The 21,462-nt window shown below is 42.8% G+C and overlaps 3 protein-coding genes across 3 annotated transcripts in view; 1 reads left to right on the top strand and 2 right to left on the bottom strand.

Moving 5' to 3' along the window:
- Positions 1 to 4,184: 4,184 nt before the first annotated feature.
- The window catches only part of LOC106562237 (uncharacterized), a 24,974-nt gene continuing 7,696 nt past the window's right edge, over positions 4,185 to 21,462 (top strand). Inside the window, exons 1-11 of the mRNA XM_014126980.2 lie at positions 4,185 to 4,442; positions 4,549 to 4,678; positions 4,775 to 4,866; positions 5,044 to 5,265; positions 5,359 to 5,525; positions 5,728 to 5,849; positions 5,969 to 6,135; positions 6,316 to 7,358; positions 7,586 to 7,648; positions 19,827 to 19,930; positions 20,111 to 20,240. Of these exons, the coding sequence (XP_013982455.2) occupies positions 4,316 to 4,442; positions 4,549 to 4,678; positions 4,775 to 4,866; positions 5,044 to 5,265; positions 5,359 to 5,525; positions 5,728 to 5,849; positions 5,969 to 6,135; positions 6,316 to 7,358; positions 7,586 to 7,648; positions 19,827 to 19,930; positions 20,111 to 20,240 (2,367 nt within the window). The 5' untranslated portion in view covers positions 4,185 to 4,315. The remainder of the gene's footprint in view (positions 4,443 to 4,548; positions 4,679 to 4,774; positions 4,867 to 5,043; positions 5,266 to 5,358; positions 5,526 to 5,727; positions 5,850 to 5,968; positions 6,136 to 6,315; positions 7,359 to 7,585; positions 7,649 to 19,826; positions 19,931 to 20,110; positions 20,241 to 21,462) is intronic.
- LOC106562239 (neuritin-like protein) lies at positions 10,428 to 12,655 on the bottom strand. The gene is made up of 3 exons (XM_014126988.2): positions 12,475 to 12,655; positions 11,369 to 11,516; positions 10,428 to 11,091 (listed from the first exon to the last, which is right to left on the bottom strand). Exons 1-3 carry the CDS (start codon positions 12,527 to 12,529, stop codon positions 10,782 to 10,784), a joined length of 513 nt encoding a protein of 170 aa, XP_013982463.1. The 5' UTR covers positions 12,530 to 12,655; the 3' UTR covers positions 10,428 to 10,781.
- Positions 17,403 to 19,179, bottom strand: LOC106562238 (THAP domain-containing protein 11). Its single transcript, XM_014126987.2, has one exon. It carries the CDS (start codon positions 19,022 to 19,024, stop codon positions 18,197 to 18,199), a length of 828 nt encoding a protein of 275 aa, XP_013982462.1. The 5' UTR covers positions 19,025 to 19,179; the 3' UTR covers positions 17,403 to 18,196.

Raw genomic sequence — 21,462 nt, 5'->3', positions numbered from 1 at the left:
CACCACAACAACCTCCCTCAATGTGAGCAAGACAAAGGAGATGATCGTGGACTACAGGAAAAGGAAGGCCGAACAGGCCCCCATTAACATTGACAGGGCTGTAGTGGAGCGGGTCGAGAGTTTCAAGTTCCTTGGTGTCCACATCACCAACAAACTATCATGGTCCAAACACATCAAGAGGGCACGACAACAACTTTCCCCCTCAGGAGACTGAAAAGGTCCCCAGATCCTCAAAAAGTTATATCGCTGCACTATCGAGAGCATCCTGACCGATTGCATCACCGCCTGGTTTGGCAACTGCTTGGCATCCGACCATAAGGCGCTACAGAGGCTAGTGTGTACGGCCCAATACATCACTGGGTCCAAGCTTCCTGCCATCCAGGACCTACACTACTGTTCAAAAGTTTGGGGTCACTTAGAAATGTCCTTGTTTTTTAAAGAAAAGCTATTTTTTTGTCCATTAAAATTACATAAAATTTATCAGAAATACAGTGTAGACATTGTTAATGTTGTAAATTACTATTGTAGCTGGAAACCGCAGATTTTTTATGGAATAACTACATAGGCGTACAGAGGCCCATTATCAGCAACCATCACTCCTGTGTTCCAATGGCACGTTGTGTTAGCTAATCCAAGTTTATAATTTTAAAAGGCAAATTGATCATTACAAAACCCTTTTGCAATTATGTTAGCACAGCTGAAACCGTTGTGCTAATTAAAGAAGCAATAAAACTGGCCTTCTCTAGACTAGTTGAGTATCTGGAGCATCAGCATTTGTGGGTTCGATTACAGGCTCAAAATAAAACAAAGAAACAAATAACTTTCTTCTGAAACTCGGCAGTGTATTCTTGTTCTGAGAAATGAAGGCTATTCCATGTGAGAAATTGCCAAGAAACTGAAGATCTCGTACAACACTGTGTACTACTCCCTTCACAGAACAGAGCAAACTGGCTCTAACCAGAATAGAAAGAGGAGTGGGAGGCCCTGGTGCACAACTTAGCAAGAGGACAAGTACATTAGAGTGTCTAGTTTGAGAAACAGACTCCTCACAAGTCCTCAACTGGCAGCTTCATTAAATAGTACCCGCAAAACACCAGTCTCAACGTCAACAGTGAAGAGGCGACTCCGGTGGCTGTGTTCTTTTGCCCATCTTAATCTTTAATTTTTATTGGCCAGTCTGAGATATGGCTTTTTCTTTGCAACTCTGCCTAGAAGGCCAGCATACCAGAGACTTGTGAGGCGTCTGTTTCTCAAACTAGACACTCTAATGTACTTGTCCTCTTGATTGCAAAAGGGTTTTCTAATGACCAATTAGCCTTTAAAAATGATCACCTTGGATTAGCTAACACAACATGCCATTGGAACACAGGAGTGATGGTTGCTGATAATGGGCCTCTGTAAGCCTATGTAGATATTCCATTAAAATCAGCCTTTTCCAGCTACAGTAGTCATTTACAACATTAACAATGTCTACACTGTATTTCTGATCAATTTGATGTTATTTTAATGGACAAAAAATTGTGCTTTTCTTTAAAAAACATGGACATTTCTAAGTGACCCTAAACTTTTGAACGGTAGTGTATATACTAGGCGGTGTCAGAGGAAGGTCCAAAAAATTATCAAAGACTCCAGTCACCCAAGTCATAGACTGTTCTCTCTGCTACTGCACGGCAAGCGGTACCAGAGCGCCAAGTGTAGGTCCAAAGGGCTCCTTAACAGGTTCTACCCCGAGCGCTATAAGACTGCTGAACAATTATTTAAATGGAAACCAGGACTATTTACATTGACACCCCCCCCCCACTCGCCGTTTATTATTTATGCATAGTCACTTTACCCCTACCTACATGTACAAATTACCTCGACTAACCTGTACCCCCACACACTGACTCGTATATAGCCTCCTTTTTGTTAAGTCATTTTATTGTGTCCGTTTTTTAACAACTTAATTTGGTAAATATTTTTTTAACTCTATTTCTTGAACTGCATTGTTGGTTAAGGGCGTATAAGTAAGCATTTCACGGTAAGGTCTACATAAGGTCTAAACCTGTTGTTTTCGGTGCATGTGACAAATACAATTTTATTTTATTTGATGTAGCCTACCCCCTCAGTTGCTACATGGCAGCAGTGAGTTCATCCAGTCTCATAGACCTTTGTTAGAAATGTGCTACCTTTAACATTGCGTTTTGTATTTGGCCATGTCTTTAGAGAGGGGCAATAGACCAGCATCTGTTCATTTGCCTACAGCCTTTGACCTTTTTGGCACAGAGGTAAGGCTAAGGCACTGACTTTCCCATGTTTACGGCAATTTATACCAGATGAGAATAATACACTATGGTGCAATTATGTAGGCTTAGGCGGATATTTTATGTTTCATAGCAATGCATTTGATTTACCTCCGGTAACATGCGCTTGAAATAAGAGGAACGGGACACTGCATCAAGCTCCCTTTGAGTGAAGCTTCGCGCCCGCATGCTCATGTTGCCCCCTTCTGTCTTGCTTATGTCACTGCACTAGCGTGGGACAACGGGTTGCAACAGTAAGCCTTGGTTTAGGTGTCGTCATAGAAAGCTACGCTTTTCAAATAGACCTCTCAATTTAAAGGTTCACGCACCTCTCACTATGTAGCCTATGACGTCAGTTGTAAAAAATGGTTTAATTGATTCTGTCACAATCGTTGTGTGTTCAAGCATAAAAAAACATTTCCTGCTGACTGTATTTTAGCCTACAATAAATGTAGTTTAGACGGTATACTGATGCTCTACACTATACAGTGCATTGCTTGTTTTGTCACCTAAACTGAAATTAAGCAAACTATTAGAATGTTAGCAACCAGCAAATGGCGGAGAGATTTCTGCATATTGAACCTTTAAAGCGGCCCGCTATCCCACCCCTGTTTCAGTAAAAAGCTGAGGGATAGGGCTGGATAAATGTAACCAATGTCACATTCATAGACAGCTATGGAATCAAGGACTGAGCATCCATGATATCAACATTATAGTTCTAACCATGTTTGTAGGCTATATAGTGTTTATTTACATGTACTTTGTTTCCAAACATTGGATTGAAACAAGCTTGTATTTTTGGTTCTGATGAGGTATGACAGTTGAACTAAACTCATGCAGCATTTATAAGTTATCTTCTACAAGAATCAATGGGTACATTTCATTAATTCAGATGAATTACGCAACTTAAGATTGTCCCTTTAAGGTGTTAGCTTGCTTTGTTTTGGGTAGCCTAATCATCGTTGTAGCCTTGTATAAGCCTACTGTAAGAGTTAGTTCATAGAAGTGCATAGAATTACATAACTAGAAATAAAACTAGATGTATAGGGTCTCTGCCTTTTTGTGGTCGACAATACATGTATTATTCAGAATAGGATACATTGATTACATACACGTTTATTTTGGAATCGCTGTATGTTGTGTAAATATTCATATTTTTAGCTCGGGGAAAAAAAAGATTGACTGTCAGTCCTTTTAACCAATGAAAATGTTTAAGTGTAAAGACGTTTCGGCTACATTAGTTTATATCGGAGCCATCGAGGGGGTTCGATTAATCGCGCCCGGGCGCTCGTGTCGGCGTGTTTTGCGTCGACTGAAAGTTGATCGTATTCGATTTGGAACCGGGCCACCTCCTGGGCGTGAGCCAGGCAAAGTCGGCTCAAAACAAAAGTGACTTAATTAAGCACGTGTAGTAATTACTAGGATTCTGTGTTTTCCCATGCTAAAGGGATTGCTTTTGATAAAAACGGTTTATCTGCCTTCACAATGAACCATAGTTAGAAAATTCGAACAATTCATTTTATGGAAAAGATATGTTGTATGTTTCTGGACGATGCACCATGGTGCCTTGTTGACAAAATGACCGATCGGCGCAGATTACTGTTCGATTTGAGAAGGACGCTCCTCCCTCCCCGATTTCACCCGATGACGTAACGTGCCATACCCGGTGCCCCGCGGTTTAGCATAATCGAATCCGCACATTATCACTAATGAATGTCTTTATGTTTTATAATGTATTTTCTTTAATTTATGTAATTCAAGGCTCATCTGTAAAATAGAACTTGGTCTCAGTATGACTCCCTGATAAAATAAAGTTTAAATTAAATATGACTCTGGCTTGCACAACCAATCATGAGAGGATGGCGGTCGTCGTTTGGTGTTCACCGTTGCTATGGAAACACAGAAAAGCTTTACCGGAAAATAGTTGATAGGGAGTTTATGACAAGTTATTACAATTGGCTAATACGGTAACACAAACTGTTAACTAAACAAGTAAATAGTATATAGTTGTAATAATCACTTAACTATCGACGATGCATCCTAAACCCCTCGAATCCGGTGAGGTGGAAGAAGAGAGTGGCGAGGAATCCAGCACGATCCTGCAAGCTGGAGATGCAGAAATATTGCTGAACGCGATGTCAACAACTTCCAGTAAACTAGGTTAGACAGTTCACTATAATTTAGCATAATAGTCAGCACGTGGCAACATGTTAAATAATCGCATGTGTCTAGCCATGTCTGAAGTTATCCTCCTCTCTCACTTCAGAGGAGGCCACCACGGCGAACTGCAGCCCCCTGCCAAACGATATCGAAGGAGACCGTTGTGTGTCCTCACATACAGAAGTCGACAAACTCATACAAGCCCAACAACAAGAGGAAAAGGACTCAGGTCCAAGGTAATCCTAAAAGCTAGGAATTGGCTGTGAGTCGTCTTCTAGCATTACTGTTCGTTCTGTCTAGCATTCAAACTAGTGACGCTTTATGTTCCTCAGAATGACGAAGACATTTCTGAAGGACCACTGCAAGCAAAATAAACTCTACATGACACCTCGATTGAATGACACACTGTATTTGCACTTCAAAGGTATGTGTAGAATTGTTGTTGTTGTTTATGGACGGTTTAGATATATTGTTGCATGAATATTTTACAGAAATTAAAATCATAAGCTTTGTGTGGAATATAACTACGCTGTTAGTGTTCTTGTAGTATTCTAATGTAGTTATTTGTTTTATGTTTTGTTTTATGTATGCCACCTCTTAGGCTTCTCCACTATAGAGAATCTGGAGGAGTACACAGGGCTGAAGTGTCTCTGGCTGGAGTGCAACGGGCTGCAGCGCATCCAGAACCTGCAGGCCCAAACAGACCTACGCTGCCTCTTCCTCCACCAGAACCTCATACACAATCTGGAGAACTTAGAACCACTCAGCAAGCTCTGCACCCTCAATGTCTGCAACAACTACATACACACCATCGAAAACATTGGTGAGTCTGTCCTCACTCTACATACCACACCTATCTGGCTATCTCAGTGTGTGTGTGTGACTCCATCTATCTGATTTGTGAGTATTTTCCCAGCCTGCCTCCCTGATCTGGGCACCCTGCAGATAGCCCATAATAAGCTGCAGACAGTGGGAGACGTGGAGCATCTGAGTCAGTGCCTCTCCCTCAGTGTACTGGACATGTCCCACAACCTGCTGGATGACCCAGACATCCTCACTGTGCTGGAGAGAATGCCTGAACTGGTGAGAAACATGCTCACAATAGGCTCACACAGATAAACAGTACTTTATGCTAATAGAGATCATATCATTTTTATTCATTAGTATGCCCATGCGCATGACACACTGACTATAAAATGCAAATACTCTTGCTTCATGCTGATAATATACCCAAGCCTGTGTATGTGTGTGTGTGATTACACCCTTGTTGTTCCCTCCTCCTCAGCGTGTGCTGAACCTGATGGGAAATGAAGTGATAAAGAAAATCCCATACTACAGGAAGACTATGATCATACGTCTAAAACAGCTGACATACCTGGATGACCGACCTGTGTTCCCAAAGGACAGGTGCATTAGCAGTTTGTCTCTGTTTGCCTGTGCATGTCATACTTATGGTTGAGTCATTGTGTGGTCTGTGATGTTGGTCTTTGGTTGCTGTATGATTGTCATGTGGTTGCGGTATGAAGAGCGTGTGCGGAGGCGTGGGGGACAGCGGGTCCGGAGGGGGAGCGCAGGGAGAGGGAATCATGGCAAACACGAGAGAGAAGGAAGATCCAGGACAGTCTGGACGCCATGGCAACCATCAGAGACCAAGCCAGGGAGAGACTGCGAGTCAGAGAGCTGCAAGAGAGAGGTACGCACACACACGCTCATATCCACACACGCACACACACACACACACACACACACACACACACACACACACACACACACACACACACACACACACACACACACACACACACACACTTGAAACCTGCTACACACACACTACGTAGAGAAGGTTCGATAAGGGTGTGTTGACCTTCTCTAGGGGAGTATGAGACCACTACAACTCCAGAACTTGAGAGCCCCAGTGAAAAGAACCAGAGACAGAATCAGATCCCGGGCTGGGAGGAGAGGATCCAGGTGTTTGTGGAGGACAGTCTGGAGGCCCATGAAGAGTTCCTACCGACACAGAGAGAGCAGCCAGAAAAGGAGGAGCTACGGAATAAACAGCCACTGAAGAAGCAGCTAGACAGAGAACAACCAGAAAGAGAGGATCCGGAGAGAGATCAGCTAGAGAGAAAGCACCAAGAGGGAGATCAGCTAGAGAGAGAGCACCAAGAGGGAGATCAGCTAGAGAGAAAGCACCAAGAGGGAGATCAGCTAGAGAGAGAGCACCAAGAGGGAGATCAGCTAGAGAGAGAGCACCAAGAGGGAGATCAGCTAGAGAGAGAGCACCAAGAGGGAGATCAGCTAGAGAGAGAGCACCAAGAGGGAGATCAGCTAGAGAGAGATCACCAAGAGGGAGATCAGCTAGAGAGAGAGCACCAAGAGGGAGATCAGCTAGAGAGAGAGCACCAAGAGGGAGATCAGCTAGAGAGAGAGCACCAAGAGGGAGATCAGCTAGAGAGAGAGCACCAAGAGGGAGATCAGCTAGAGAGAAAGCACCAAGAGGGAGATCAGCTAGAGAGAGAGCACCAAGAGGGAGATCAGCTAGAGAGAGAGCACCAAGAGGGAGATCAGCTAGAGAGAGAGCACCAAGAGGGAGATCAGCTAGAGAGAGAGCACCAAGAGGGAGATCAGCTAGAGAGAGAGCACCAAGAGGGAGATCAGCCAAATGGAGAGCAAGCAGCAGAAGAAAGCTTAAAGGAAGAACTGTTAGAGTTAAACCAGTCAAAGAGAGAACAACTACAAAGAAGGCAGCCAAAGAGAGAGAAGTTAGAGAGAGAGCAGTCAGTATGTGGCCAGCCAGAGTCTCAGACAGCTGGGGGAATTGTGGAGCACGGTCCTGGACCAATGGTGACTGAGCTAGAGGAGACAGAGGACTTGGAGACCATCCACCTGGAGCCACGCCCACCACTTCGTATTGACGTGAGTCAGACTGACCACCACAGCCAAGCATTACCAGTCACTATCACTATAATAGAGTGATTATTACACTGTAATAACGTTTTATTGTTGTTGTCTAGTCCCTCTCCATCAGCATCTTATCCAAAAGCACAGACTTCCCCAGACTCATATCATTTAGCTCTTGACTCTAACCTTCATTTAGAGCACTAAAGCCTTGTCCCCTGACTAATGGTCACCTGACTCCACAGGATCTCCCTGACCTGGAGGATGTGGATGTTGAAGATCCAGACAGCACCTCCATCTTCTCTCAGGTACATTACATACCACACACTCGGCTGTAACTTTGATTATCCAAAAGAAAGAATAGAATACCTTTAGCATTTATTGTACAATAGTCAGCAGGCATATTCCAAATACACACAATTAGTCTCTAAATGACTCACATACTAATATTTTATTAGGTCAACACAGCATTTAAGTCAGCAGTGTATTTAATTTGGGTCAGCTGTGTTGTGTCTGAATTGACCACCTGTGTTTCCAGCAAGTATTCCGGCCAAAGATAGAGGTAATTTCAGGAGACAGCAACGATGTAGATCCAATCATACATCAGAGTGGGACAGTGTGGACCACAGAGACCACACCCACCTCAGATCAATGCTCATCTTTACTGTTCAGGGTCTGTGACAACACGTCAAACAAATCGCCCACCAATCACCTAGTAGCATTGGACCCAGAGGCGGGGGATGCCCCAGAGCTGCTGATATCAGAACCTCAGGGAGAACCCAGACAGAGGCAGAGCCCTGAAGCCAGCAAACCAGGTTGTCTCATTGAGGAGCTGGACTAACCCTGCATAAGGCTTTGATAGCATTAACAACACTAGGTTTAGGTGTTCAATCTGGGAAAGCCTTGTTTTGCTGAATACAGGTACAATGTAAGCACAGAGAGCTGCTATAGAGCTATTTTGCAGCCACGGGTTTACACACAACACATTTTCTGCACTAAACAATGTTGTTTTTGTTTTAGTTATTCGTAGCTGTTCTGTTACTGGTTATACTTTATATTCGGTATTCTTAGGCTCAGTGTTCTAAATTAAATGTTCATGAACCGCATTCAAGTCCATTCCAAGATAATCCCGGTCAGATTATAGCCAGGGCTCATAAAATTAAATGTTATAATACAGTATGGGGAATTTGTCTCAGTGCTTGTTACAAATACTTAAAATCTATCACTAGGTGGCACTTAAGTACCAGATGTGCACCTCATATGTGCAATAGACTGGCCCATAATTACAGAAAATAAAACATAAAAAACATAACAAGTTTAGAAAATAGAATAATGATGATGATCATGCAGAAATGTGAACAGAGCAGTTATTTTGTCAAATTCTTTGCTTGTTTTAGCAGTAATATTACAGACCTGCTAATGTAAAAACACATAGAATCTCTTCTTTATCGTTTAATCTACCCGGGACTGAGGGTGAGATTTCAGGGCCCAGTGCTCAGGTCAAATACTGGTCACAGGGAGACTAGAGAATAGATTTTAGTAGATTGGGTCTTTTAAATAAAGGTACCAATAAGAGGATTAACAAAAAAATATATCCACCTGTCTCCTCATCTCTCTTGTCATAGCCACACGCATTGTCGGGATTGTCTACTGTTCTCTAAATATTTGTTTCTGTTCATGACCATGTTCACATCGTTTTTCACCATCTCTTCATCTTTCCTCCTCCCTCTCCCCCCTCCCTCCCCTACTGTGACACATGGCTAGGATGTGCAGTGTGTCCTGGGCTGTCAGGGTGCATTGAGGGATGCTGGGCAGGAACAAAGACAGATTAAATTGATCTGCTCATGACCTTCTGTTATGAAAGGATTTAAGAGCAAAGATTACAAACACACACACATACAGGATACACACACATTGCACGTTACATGCTACACCATACATATTCTTGTTAATATATTTTATTACAAATGAATGCATGAATTATTATTAAATCTAACTGTCTGGATTAATCAGATGTGTGTCTGATTTCACATCTCACAGTTGAATGAAACAAAGCATGCACCCCTTAAAGCAACTGCTCTGAGCAACCTCACATGAAACTATGAAAACAAACATGTATCTAAGTGAAGTGCAGCTTCTGATATCATTTTTACATTATGATGAATCATTACATAATAAGTCCACAGGCACACTGTGTGTGGTGGCTATTCCATGCCCAGTGCCCACACAGGCAATGCACGAATCAATGATTGGGGAATATAGGGATTTAGTCAGCTGGTGGCTGAGTAAAATACATTTTACAGGTGAACTCTTTTATAGCTCATATAAAAACACGAAAGTGGCGGGCCCGCCCCCAAGGTGACTTATGCAAGGATTCCTCTGTGTTGTCTAAGGAATTCAGAATTCACCAACCCCCATTGTCACACCTCTGGGTAGCAGAGGTTCTGTTGTCTTTACAGGTCTTTAGGTCTGATATCTGATTGGAGGTTAGTTTTACAGTAATGCTATTGATCAACAACTCAGATTCTGAATCCGAACAACTCAAACATTATAAAAGGTCTTAGATTAATTCTTTATATTTTTTGTTCCTGGACTGCTGTGGTGAGATACTCCGTCTTTCTTTCTTACTTTCTCCCTCTCCCATGAGCAATGTGCCATGGCTCAAGCTATGGTATCTTTGTCTCTCTCTCTGACCATGCCTAGAATAATGCTTGTTAATGCTTTGTAACTTAAGCTTTATGTCTTGTATGTGAATCCATTCATTTCATAAAGTTATTAAGTAATACTTGCTTTGATATTCACTTCTCGTGACAATTCCTTGATATTAGTCAGCATAATACTTGATTGCACATGGTTTAACTATAGTCTTTTGCATATTGTTATTTATCTTATGAAGTCAGATAATTCAGTAAATGGGCTTATTGCTTAGTCTTATTTACAAGTTGCATGTGAGGTATATATAATATATGCATACATACATGTATCAAATATTGCCCCACTACACATGTCACATATAAAAACAGAGTTCACACATCGTGTAGATTATAGAGCAACTCTGTATCAGTAATGTCAGTACTTCCGTCTTATAAATGATAGGTGGTATACAGACAATTGCACAGAGATGTTGACATAGAAACTTTATTTTACATGATATGCATAATAATTACGTCCATAACGCTTGGGAGTGTTTTCTTGCGTTTCTGTGTGTGTGTGTGTGTGTGTGTGTGTGTGTGTGTGTGTGTGTGTGTGTGTGTGTGTGTGTGTGTGTGTTTGTGTGTGGATGCACGTTGGAGGAGGTATGCATTTTGGAGTGAGGGGTTGTGTGCTTGTGTGTGTGTTGGAGTGAGGGTTTTTTACAGGTGTGTGTTGGTTCATTTGATGCTCAGTCCATTTAAACACAAGGCTCACAGAGAACCTATAGCAGTCTGAGGGAGGCCAGGGCTACATCCTGAGCAGGAGCAGTAGAGAGATGCATGCTGAGAGCAGAAGCGTGGTGTAGGCGGGTCCAAGGTGATGCGTGTACCCTTTTAGAGTTTCTTGATTGGTCTGGTCTGACGTTGGTGGCCTCTGGGAGGGTGGCACGGGCACTGTGTTGGGTGCCAGTGTGGTGCGGCTGGCACACATGTCATAGAGGTTTCCAGAAAACTGTGTCTTCCTGGACTCTTGCCTCAGAGACTCCCACACAGCCGCTGCGTCTCCAGGACAACTGGCAAGTGCCGCATTCGCACACACATGGAACGCATCCCATGATCTGTAAGGGAGCAAGGAACTCTAAACTCTAAGGAAGTCTGAAGCGTTGTGAATGAGGGACGTGTAAGGGAGTGAGACGTGTGTGTTTACAGGTGTTGGAGCACATGTTGGGCTACAGTCTGATTCTGTATGAGTGACTTGGTCTGAAAATGTGATTTAGTCAGATGAACATTTACAACAGTTATTTGTGTGAGAAGATGGGAGAATATGCGAGGAGAAAAAGAGAGCTGGAGTGATTCAGAGTAGGTGTCAAGTTGGAGTGGGAGAGAGAGACTCACCTGCAGACTGTGTCAATGTCCTGTATGCTCTGCTCTTTCTGTGTGTCACCCAGACTGTCCCCCAGAGTGAGGAGACACTGAGCAAAGCTCTTGTAGATGACGCCACAGGAGCTAGGGAGCGCAGCAGCCCAACACACAGGGGCCAGACCTGAGGGAGGGGAGGGAGTGAAGAGTATCAATGTGAATTACAGTAGATAGATAAGCTCCGTTGTCCACTGCTGTTAATAGATTACTTTTCATTTGTTTATTTACGTCTGGGGTTTTAGCATCGGAGTAAGGTCATTCATCAGCCTGCATTATATATTACAGTTATACTGTATGTTACAGTTACATCACGTGTGTGTGTGTGTGTGTGTGTGTGTGTGTGTGTGTAAACCACATGTACACACACATTGGCAAACATACAAACAAACAACCACATAATCACACACAAACACACACACACACACACACACACACATCAGCCCTGAGAGAGGGTGGAGAAAGAACATGAAGATGAGTATCACCACAGGGGAAGGTTGGGGTGAATGCAACACGCATGCATGATGTCTCTCTCTCAACATAACATTCTTATGGCCTTTAGTAACTCCGTAAACTACAGGAGGTACCGCCCCTATCCTCAGCACTAACCTCAGTGGGATAGTATTCTCCAGCTGTCTCACAACTCCCTGAGAGACGACAGTGGGAGGCACACACACACATAAACACACACATACTGCGCTGTTCGGAACAAGCTGGAACAGCATGTATTTCATTAGGATAAGTACTTCGTGAAACCTCTCTCCTTCATTTCCGAATGGATTCAGAAATAAATAATTTTTCACCCATACCATTGCACTGCTCTCCTGACCAACTTACCATCACTTCATACCAAACCATCACTCCTGCCCTGCTACTTATTCCATCGCTTCAGTTTAAAATATTCTAATAAACAAAAACAATTGAACAGAAAAAATACAGGAAACTAGTAAGAGCAGAGTGAGATAAAGGCTGCCTTTGAAGTGTCACACTGCACTCACCGCACTAAAGTAACATCACTACAATACACACAGACAGAGACACACAGACATACAATACATAAATAGATAAGGGAAAGACATCCTTACAGAGGTAAAGAGCAACAGGCAGGAGGAAAGTCACGGTGCAGGCATGGGACCTCATACTCAACTGGCCCAACTGAGTCCAGTGGAGCCCCAGCACACAATTAATGGGCTCTGATCTGATGACGTTCACAGCAGTGTTATAATCCCGGACAGAATGTTGGTGTCTTCTCAGAGTGAGGTGTCCTGTCACTCATTTGTTGGATCATCAGAGCTCAAGAGTAGAGCAGAGCATACAGGCAGATCGTAGTGAGTGTTCACTGGATTAACAGAGCAAAGGGCCGACGTGCTGCCTCCAGGGGATGTGTGTGTAGGGGAGGGGTGGAGGGCAAGCTGTGGAAAGCTTGGGGGCAACGGACCAGGGACGTCACATCATAGCACACTGGATTAGAGCATTCTCATTTCCGATCTCAGTATTGAGGGCATTTAGTGGAGGTAAAAAAAACACAGCACAAATAGTTTGGTAGAGAGATAGAAGAGAGAGCGGAGCTCCTGAGAAATATGGGCTTCATAGTTTACAAAACTAAAGAGGGGAATTACTTCTAACACAGACCCGTAGATTCCAGATGTTTGGTGTTACTATTTCTCAATGAACAGAATTTATTCTTGGTTTACTGAGAATTACTCAGTAAATCTGTCCTGTATATTTTCACAGTTTCTGCCTGTGTGGGGCTATATCTTGTTATTCTAGGGCAGTGAGGTGGGCTGTGCTGGGTTAAATAATCCGATGTTTGGGAAGAAGCGGGCAGATGGCCCGCTTCTGAGGATTAGAGAATCCAGCCCACCTGGGAGAGACAAGCTCGGAATCACAGGATCCTCTGGGAAACTCAGCCCCCAGAGGACAGGGAGGGGGGACAGGGTTCAGGCAACATTAGTTACCCACACACAGATCATATGTGGAGTTTCCATCTGTCCCACGTCCAATGCCAGCCCTTCCTGGTTGAGCCTTTGCATTATATTTTACAGACAGTTTTAACAACCCTCTTTCCACCGTATGCCCCCTGCTCCACCCTCCATGCCCCCCAGATGGCTGGCGCTGGGTGCATTAATTGTCACGTCCTGACCTGTGAAAAGGGTCATTTTGCCATAGTAGAATGGTCAGGGCGTGGCAGGGGGGTTGTTTTGTGTGTTTTGGAGTTGGTTTGTTTCTAGGGGATTTGTTCTAGTTTTCTGTTTCTATGTTTCATTTTCCATGTGTGGCCGAGTATGGTTTCCAATCAGAGGCAGGTGTCTTTTGTTGTCTCTGATTGGAAGCCATACTTAGGCAGCCTGTTTTCTTTTGGGTTTTGTGGGTGGTTATTTTCCGTTTAGTTATTGTACCTGACGGAACTGTTGGTCGCGTTTGTTATTTTGTTGTTTGAAGTGCATTCATTAAAATTCTAAAGATGAGCGCTATACACGCTGCGCCTTGGTCTAATCCTTTCGACGCCTGTGACATTAATAGATAAGTCCTGTTTCACATCTGTAGACAGTCACAAATGGGAAGAACGATATCTCAACAGTAATCTGCGGTTTAATACAACCATTAACTTCTGAATAATCTGACTGCCTGTCTGCCTCTGGAGATACCTGCTATGCCCCTCTGGTGTGTGTGTGTGTGTGTGTGTGTGTGTGTGTGTGTGTGTGTGTGTGTGTGTGTGTGTGTGTGTGTGTGTGTGTGTGTGTGTGTTACCGTCAGAATGACAACTGGAAGCAGGGATTGAGATTAGGACACATGGAATGTATTTTTTGTTCTAAAGACAGGCAACCCCATACTGGTCCTATACACAATATCCCTGAATATCTGATTGCAGAATAAGGGTCTCAGCATGGCAGGAAGCTGAGATCCACAATCGTCACACTGCTGTTTAATCTCCCACAGTTCAATGGATGGCATCTTTATATAGATTTGAGGGTCGGTTTATGTAGATTAAGAAGTAGGGACACTATGGTCAGATAAAGGGTATGCACTTTATCTCTATGGTTGTTCAGAGAATAGAGAAGAACAATGGCTAACAATGAAAACAAGGACAGTATAGTATATAGCACCAGAGTACACAGGGGCTAACAAAATCCACAGGGGCAAACAAGGCTAAACAGGTTTAACATAACCAAAGGAAGAAATGTGCCACAAAAGCTAATGTAATATCCTTAAAAATAGAGGCAAATCCACTTGGAACGATGCATGGCAGTGTGGTCACTTACACATGTCACACGATGACCACTGAGAGCTTTGGCATGGGATTGTTTGATAGAGGATTTCATGAATTGTTTGTTTTGTAAAAAATATGAAGGGAGAGTTGTGTAAATTTGATTGACAGGCCTAGATTAAGTCATTACATAACTCTACTGGGACCTGGGGTAGAGAATAAATCCAGATTAGGATCAGGAACCTCCCTCTCTCCATTCATCTCTCTCTCTCACTCTCTCTCTCTCTCTGTCACACACATAATTCCTGTACCCATGTCAGTTGAACAAATATACATATATTCACAAACTGCATAGTCAGTCATCCAGTTTACACACATCATTGGTCTTTAAACTCCAAAATAACTAGCATTGCAATGTACACAGAATATTCCAACACACCCACTATACACACTCTCTAACAAACATACACACATACAGGTTACCAACAAAACAGCTCTGAGCTTTCATGTGAGGCGTCAGCCCTCAGACAAACCCTTTGCAAACCAGCAGTGGAGCCTCTGAGTGGTCTGGTCAGAAGACTGAGGGTGCATATCAACACTCTTACTTGGCCTCCTCGTCTCCTTTCCTTAATCTACACTGTATAATTTGACATCCCTCAAAGTGTTTTTGACTGTCCAATGCTTTTAAATCCATACAAATTAAGGAGGTTTCCATTAAACCTTTTTATACTGGTAAAGTACATGTCGGATATAAACATTTCATGACCAGCCTGATGAACATTTTTCGGGAAACATTCCAGATGTTGATGGAACTCAATACGCTAGAAATAGTGGGATATTTTTGTACCAGTAAAATGAATTATGCGAGATATGTCGATTGAAACGCTTTTATGCGCGAATATTGATACAATAACCATCATATCGAAAAACTTGGAGTCACGCTATGACATGTGTGGTCCTCCCACTACGATTTGGGAAACCATACAGTTTATTAGGCTACAGATAAAATAAATTATGATGAATTTCACAGGGTGGTGAAAGTGCAAGGTAATGAACTTGATGCTCCTTTCCAATAAATATCGAGGGTCTTGTTATGGTGACATGATGGTCGATGTTTGGCTGCCATTTGACAAATAAATAATAATCTCACTATGTAGGGTATACATGAGCTCTAGCCAACACCGCTAGAGCGCACGTCCCAAGAGCGGGCACACTCGCTATGTAACGCAGCATAGTTTGTGAGAAAACCATCAGTAGAGTTGAAAATGCGGTGGAAACCCATTTAACTTCTATTTTTTATTCGGCACATGGGAATTTAACCACAAAATGTATTTTTATGTGTAGTACGTCATCACGCACAGCCTTTTATCAGCAACAAGTCAATTTGATGGAAACATCTTTGGTGGGAAAATGCGCGTATTGTTTTTATGCGGATTTTAGAATATTTGCATGAAAAACTGTCGCCACGCCCCCTACTTTGCAATGCGAATCACATCTCTCTTTTTTAAATTGTTTTTATTTAACCTTTATTTAACTATGATAAATGGATTTGAATTAGTCACAAGATAAGTCACTGATAGAATCTACATCAAAATAATACAATAGAAAGTAACAATAAAGATTCTTATAAATGTAGTTTTCTGATGCTAAGTGACACAGGGCAGGGGCGAGAATGCATAAGGTCCCATATAACAAAGGAAGGTAAGATAGTGGACCATGATCCACCAAGGGAGATAGAGAAAAGGTGACCGACAGGGGTGGACACTAGACAGACAGAATGGGGAGGTGAAAGTCCAGTGACATTGATGTCCAAGCTGTATTGTAGTGCCATCTACAGTCTCTGTATAGTGCTGCAGGTCTGGTGAGAGGATTAAAACTTTATTTTGAAAATGAACTCCCCATACCAGATATTCCTTAATGTGAGCTAGTCATTTAATTTGATTTATTAGGATCCCCATTAGCAGACGCCAATGGTGACAGCTAGTCTTACTGGGGTCCGATGCATAACGAAAAATACATTACAGACAAAAGACCTTAAAATGTAAATTTAAAAACATTAACATGTAGTGTGTGTGAGTGTGTGTATCTATCAGTTACACATACATGTCAGTACAAACACACAAGTAGTTCACATGGGGGACAGGCAGTGTGCCATCAGATGTTGCTTTATTTGTTTTTTGAAACCAGGTTTGCTGTTCACTTGTGCTATATAAGATGGAAGGGAGTTCCATGCACTCATGGCCCTGTATAATGCTGTTCATTTACTTGAATTTGTTCTGGACCTGGGGACTGTGATAAGACCCCTAGCGGCATGTCTGGTGGGGTAAGTGTGTGTGTCAGTGCTGTGTGTAAGTTGACTAAGTAAACAATTACAAATGTCCAACACATTTCTTATAAAAACAAGAAGTGAAGCAGTCAGTCTTTCCTCAACTCTTAGCCAAGAGAGACTGGCATTCATAGTATTAATATTAGCCCTCTGATTATAATGAAGAGCAAGATGTGCTGCTCTGTTCTGGGCCAGCTGCAGCTTAACTAGGTATTTTTTTTGCAGAACTTGACCATACGTCAGGCCAATAATCAAGATAAGATTAAATCATGATTCTAGAGCCCTATGGTGTTCACTTTAGTGGATTTCTCTAAGAGAATGTCTGTTTCAATTGAAAAGGGAAATAGAAATGATAGACATAAACTGCATGACATGATCCAGGTCACTATCCAGCCTACTGAGCTATCTCCAAGAAATTAGTAACACTCATAATAACACTCATGCATCAATTTAAACAGATAAAGAAACAACTCAGGATATATTATTTTAAAATGAAATTTACTTCAAATGGATATGGTTTAAGTTTCAGAACAGTCATTGCTGTCAGTTCAAAGTTCAACAGTCAGAGGTTAACATAATATCCATATGTGAGTGCCAACTGCAGATACTGTATCAAACCATTTGGGAGAAGGTTGAGACACCAGTCACAGTGAACCTTTAGGTGGTGTAAAGGTCTTACAACCAGATGGTGCCATGGATCAAGCCAGGTCTCTGGTGGAAATAGGCACCTCATAAGCACAAATACTTTCATGATGCACAACACATCTTCCCACAGTTAGAGTCACAAAGCAACCTTGTTTTGGAGGATGGCCGCTGAGCTGAAAAGCTGGTGTTTAATATACTGCAAGGAGAATTCAACTGCAGACACTGACATACAAACAGCTTAACAACAAAACAATGGCCTAATAATTCCCCCATCTCCCTTTAAATGTTCTATGTCGAAAGTAGGCTACAGAGTTGCAGCCAGGCGATCCACAAGAACGCATTCGTCAATGATTTTACACTCCCCTAAAAGGCTGCTTGCGTTTAGCAAACACATTGGTGGACTAAATTGGGCAATGCTTTATAGGCAACTATGGGATTATTATCAACTAGCTAGCCAAAAATAGCATTAGTAGACCAACAAGTTGCTACCCCTCTATTGAAAATAAATTCTCATCGCTTTCGTATTAAAAGAGGCTTTGCTCTGTTCTCCACCGACCCCCTTCATCTCACGTTAGAGTCTTAGGTCGCGACGGTCTTTAGTTATCCATCATTTGGGTGGGAAGGATGGTCACATTTTCTTTAACGCTGCTCCTGCCGACAGCAAACGGTCCCGCTCGCGCACTTCCTCCTGTAGCTTGGCCTCGGTCACGCGCAGCTGGCGGATGGTTGCCTTCATCTCCTTCATCTTCACTTCCATGAGTGCGATGATGTCCCGCTGCTCGTTCAGCTTCCGAAGCAGTTCGGCCGAGGTGGTCCCGGTGGTCAGCGAGTACGCGTGGTCCAGCGGGTTGCTGACAACGCTGTAGTACTGCACAGTCTGCTGCTGGGCAGCGGCGTCTGCAGGGGGATCGTCGCCCCTGGCCAGGTCAGTGGAGCTGGAAACGACTGCAGTAAAACAGGACCCGTCACCCTGCGCGGCTGGATTTACTGGTCCGAGGTATTCGCCGTCCGGGCCGATCTGCACCACGATAGGGCCATCAGTAGCAGCTGTGTCGGTGACTGCATCGCTCTGAGCGGTCTCAACGGCATCTGGGGCTGTCGAAACAACGTTGGTGATGACAATGTTGCCTGGACTGTGGGCTGGAACACCAGCCGCCACAGACGCTTTCCTGTTCCTGCCCCTTCGGTTCTTGCGTTCATTCACTCCTCTCAGCGGGAAGAGCGTCGGTACACGAACGGTATAGGTCTTTCTGCCACCGGGAAAGTGTACGCTACAGACGCGGTGTCCCGTAGTGGGTTGGAAGGTACTAAAACAACCGCTCACCCCGGCCCGGGAGATGTTCTTGAGCCAAATCTCCCTTTGCGTGGTATCCTTTGGAAATGTGTAGAACCGCAGCTCTCTGTCCCGATGAGAGTTGTTGTAGCAGCCAGGGACACAGCAGGTGAATCCAGGCATGTTTATTCCAACGAAAATCTGATAAACTTGTTATTCTATTGAAGTTTTGTCTAAATTATTTTTGTTTCGTTCTTCCTCGCGTTGTTATCTAGCCGATCGGCCTCGAAGCGGAACTACACGTCCCACAATGCTTACAACTTCCTGTTTTGTGTCCTAAGCTGGTAGCACCAAAAATATGACATTTTGTTTAGTGTTGCGCACAATTCATATGTTTTTAGACGTATTTGTGTATAATGTCTCAGACTTTTATTATGTTGATAGATGTTTAACTATTGTATCCATTGTTACTGCTTTCCAAGCAAGCGTGAATCAGAACTAAGAATTTAAATAAACTACAAGTCCCATAATGCATTCCCTAAACTCTCGTCTCACGAGTTTTCACTTGAATTTTAAACGCGGGAGCCACCCGCTAAAAGGTAAACACTAGCTAGCAAGCTTTTTATTGTATTTATTTGATAGTATCCTAGCAAGTTTAGGATACTATCATAAAATAGCACATCAAAACGGTGATTTTCCACATAAAAAAGCGAGTATCGTGAACACGTATGATATCTAACTTTAGCTTAGCATGGATAGCTAACTTAGCTAGGTTTTATTTATTTATTTTATTTAATCCGTTAGCGAAGTTAACTTTAACGCGTTAGTCGCCCTACTTACTTTCAGAAGTAGTAAGCTATATGTTTATTTGCATTAACGTTAGCTAGCAAGTACTAAACCAGTAGTTAGCTAGCTAATTAAAGCTGTCAGCATGTCAACTATTTCCAGAATATCGATAAAACGTTGACTTCTTCTGTTTCGACAGACTGAACGTTATGCCATGGATTCTTTAGACGAGGACGTGTCTGCTCGAATTCTCCTGCAAAATGTAATTCAAACGGAGTCCTCCAGGTCCCCAATTACCCGCAGGTAAATCAACACTGTCGAAAAGTGTCACCCACAGTACCTACTACTATCTATCAACTAAACTTGCTTTGGCAAGCGGTTGTCTACTGTTAGGTTGACAGGCTCTCTCTTGTCAACTGTAATATCTCAAGATAAAATGTTTAATTTTAATGGAATAAGCCATGTGTGTTATGTCCTCTCTAGTGCCTCCCAGGCTCAGTTCCAGTCCCCGGGGTCCAGAGTCAGGTGTAGTATCAGACTAAGGAGGAGTGATGTTGGGGCCCTTACACCACAGGAGGCCCTCAAACAGAACATCAAAAAGAAGCTTCGTGAGGTCAGGTTAAGCCGGGTCTTCACTATGTGATTTTGGCCCTAATTTTAGCTGTCCCAGACAAGTTTTTGAGATTGGAGACAAAATCCCAATGTCCTTGCCTACTCTGGGTGCGCGGCCATCAGCTACGCTTGTTTAATGTGAGCGGATCAGAGACGCAATCAGAGGGCTACCGATCCTGTCTTTGAGCTGTCCCAGACATCCCAATATTTTGATTTTTATCTGCACAAAATTTGCAATGCTCTTGTAGTGTGACATATGCAATGACAATATTTGAGAACGGTGATCAGCAATAGCCAATGAGAGCTCTCCTGAGAAGCTGTCATGAGAATTTTGAATCCCAATGATAATAACTAACAATTATTAAAGCTTTGACTAATTCCCGAGGTTTGTAAGACCCTGGGTTTAATAATAATTAGGCAAAGACTCAGCTTATACAAAAGGTCCGTACAGTTTATTCAGAGAGCGCTCTAAAGTCCACAATACATGCCATTTTATAACTCACTCCCTACTTACGCACATACCTCCACACAAACAGTAGATATCCTACGCACATACATACGAACAGTATGTGAGTTGTATCAACTGTTTATCACTACCAAGCTAGCAGTTCCATTTACCCGAGATTAGAGGAACCTTGAAAGGACTCCCTGTCCTATCGTAAGTTTCTCAGAGTTCTAGCCAGGTCAGGTCATACACAGTTTAATTGTTCTCAGTATCTTCTTAGTCACACACACATTTCTCTCCCTCACATGTTTCTACCGAACCTTATTGGACTTTACGTTAATTATACATGCCACATAAGCTAATAATCACTAATAGTTACGTTTCAGGGTGGAATTCTTTAATCATTACCTTTAAGCATATAAATTGCCTTATCAGAAGGAGCCAGTGAGATGATGACATTGTATCGCATCACCCAGAATGTGTACTCTCGAGCAGGAGCGATGAATACTACTCGTATGTGTTTGTACTTGCCAAAGTGTCAAATCGTTACAGCTCTTTACACACAATATTATTCAATGAAAAATGTATATATATATATATATATATATATATAAATATAAATATATATATATAAATATGTAGGGCAAACATGAATTTCTTACTGAAAATGTTTGAGGCTGCTTTGAGCCACAGCTCATTCCAGCTATGGAATCGCATCCTTGTCAAGACAGCATGGTTTAGAGAATCCTGTAGTGTCTGCCCGGCGTTACTTTGGAGA

The sequence above is a fragment of the Salmo salar genome, chromosome ssa11, assembly GCF_905237065.1.
Source record: "Salmo salar chromosome ssa11, Ssal_v3.1, whole genome shotgun sequence".
Classification (NCBI taxonomy): domain Eukaryota; kingdom Metazoa; phylum Chordata; class Actinopteri; order Salmoniformes; family Salmonidae; genus Salmo; species Salmo salar.
This window is presented reverse-complemented; position numbering and strand designations above follow the sequence as displayed.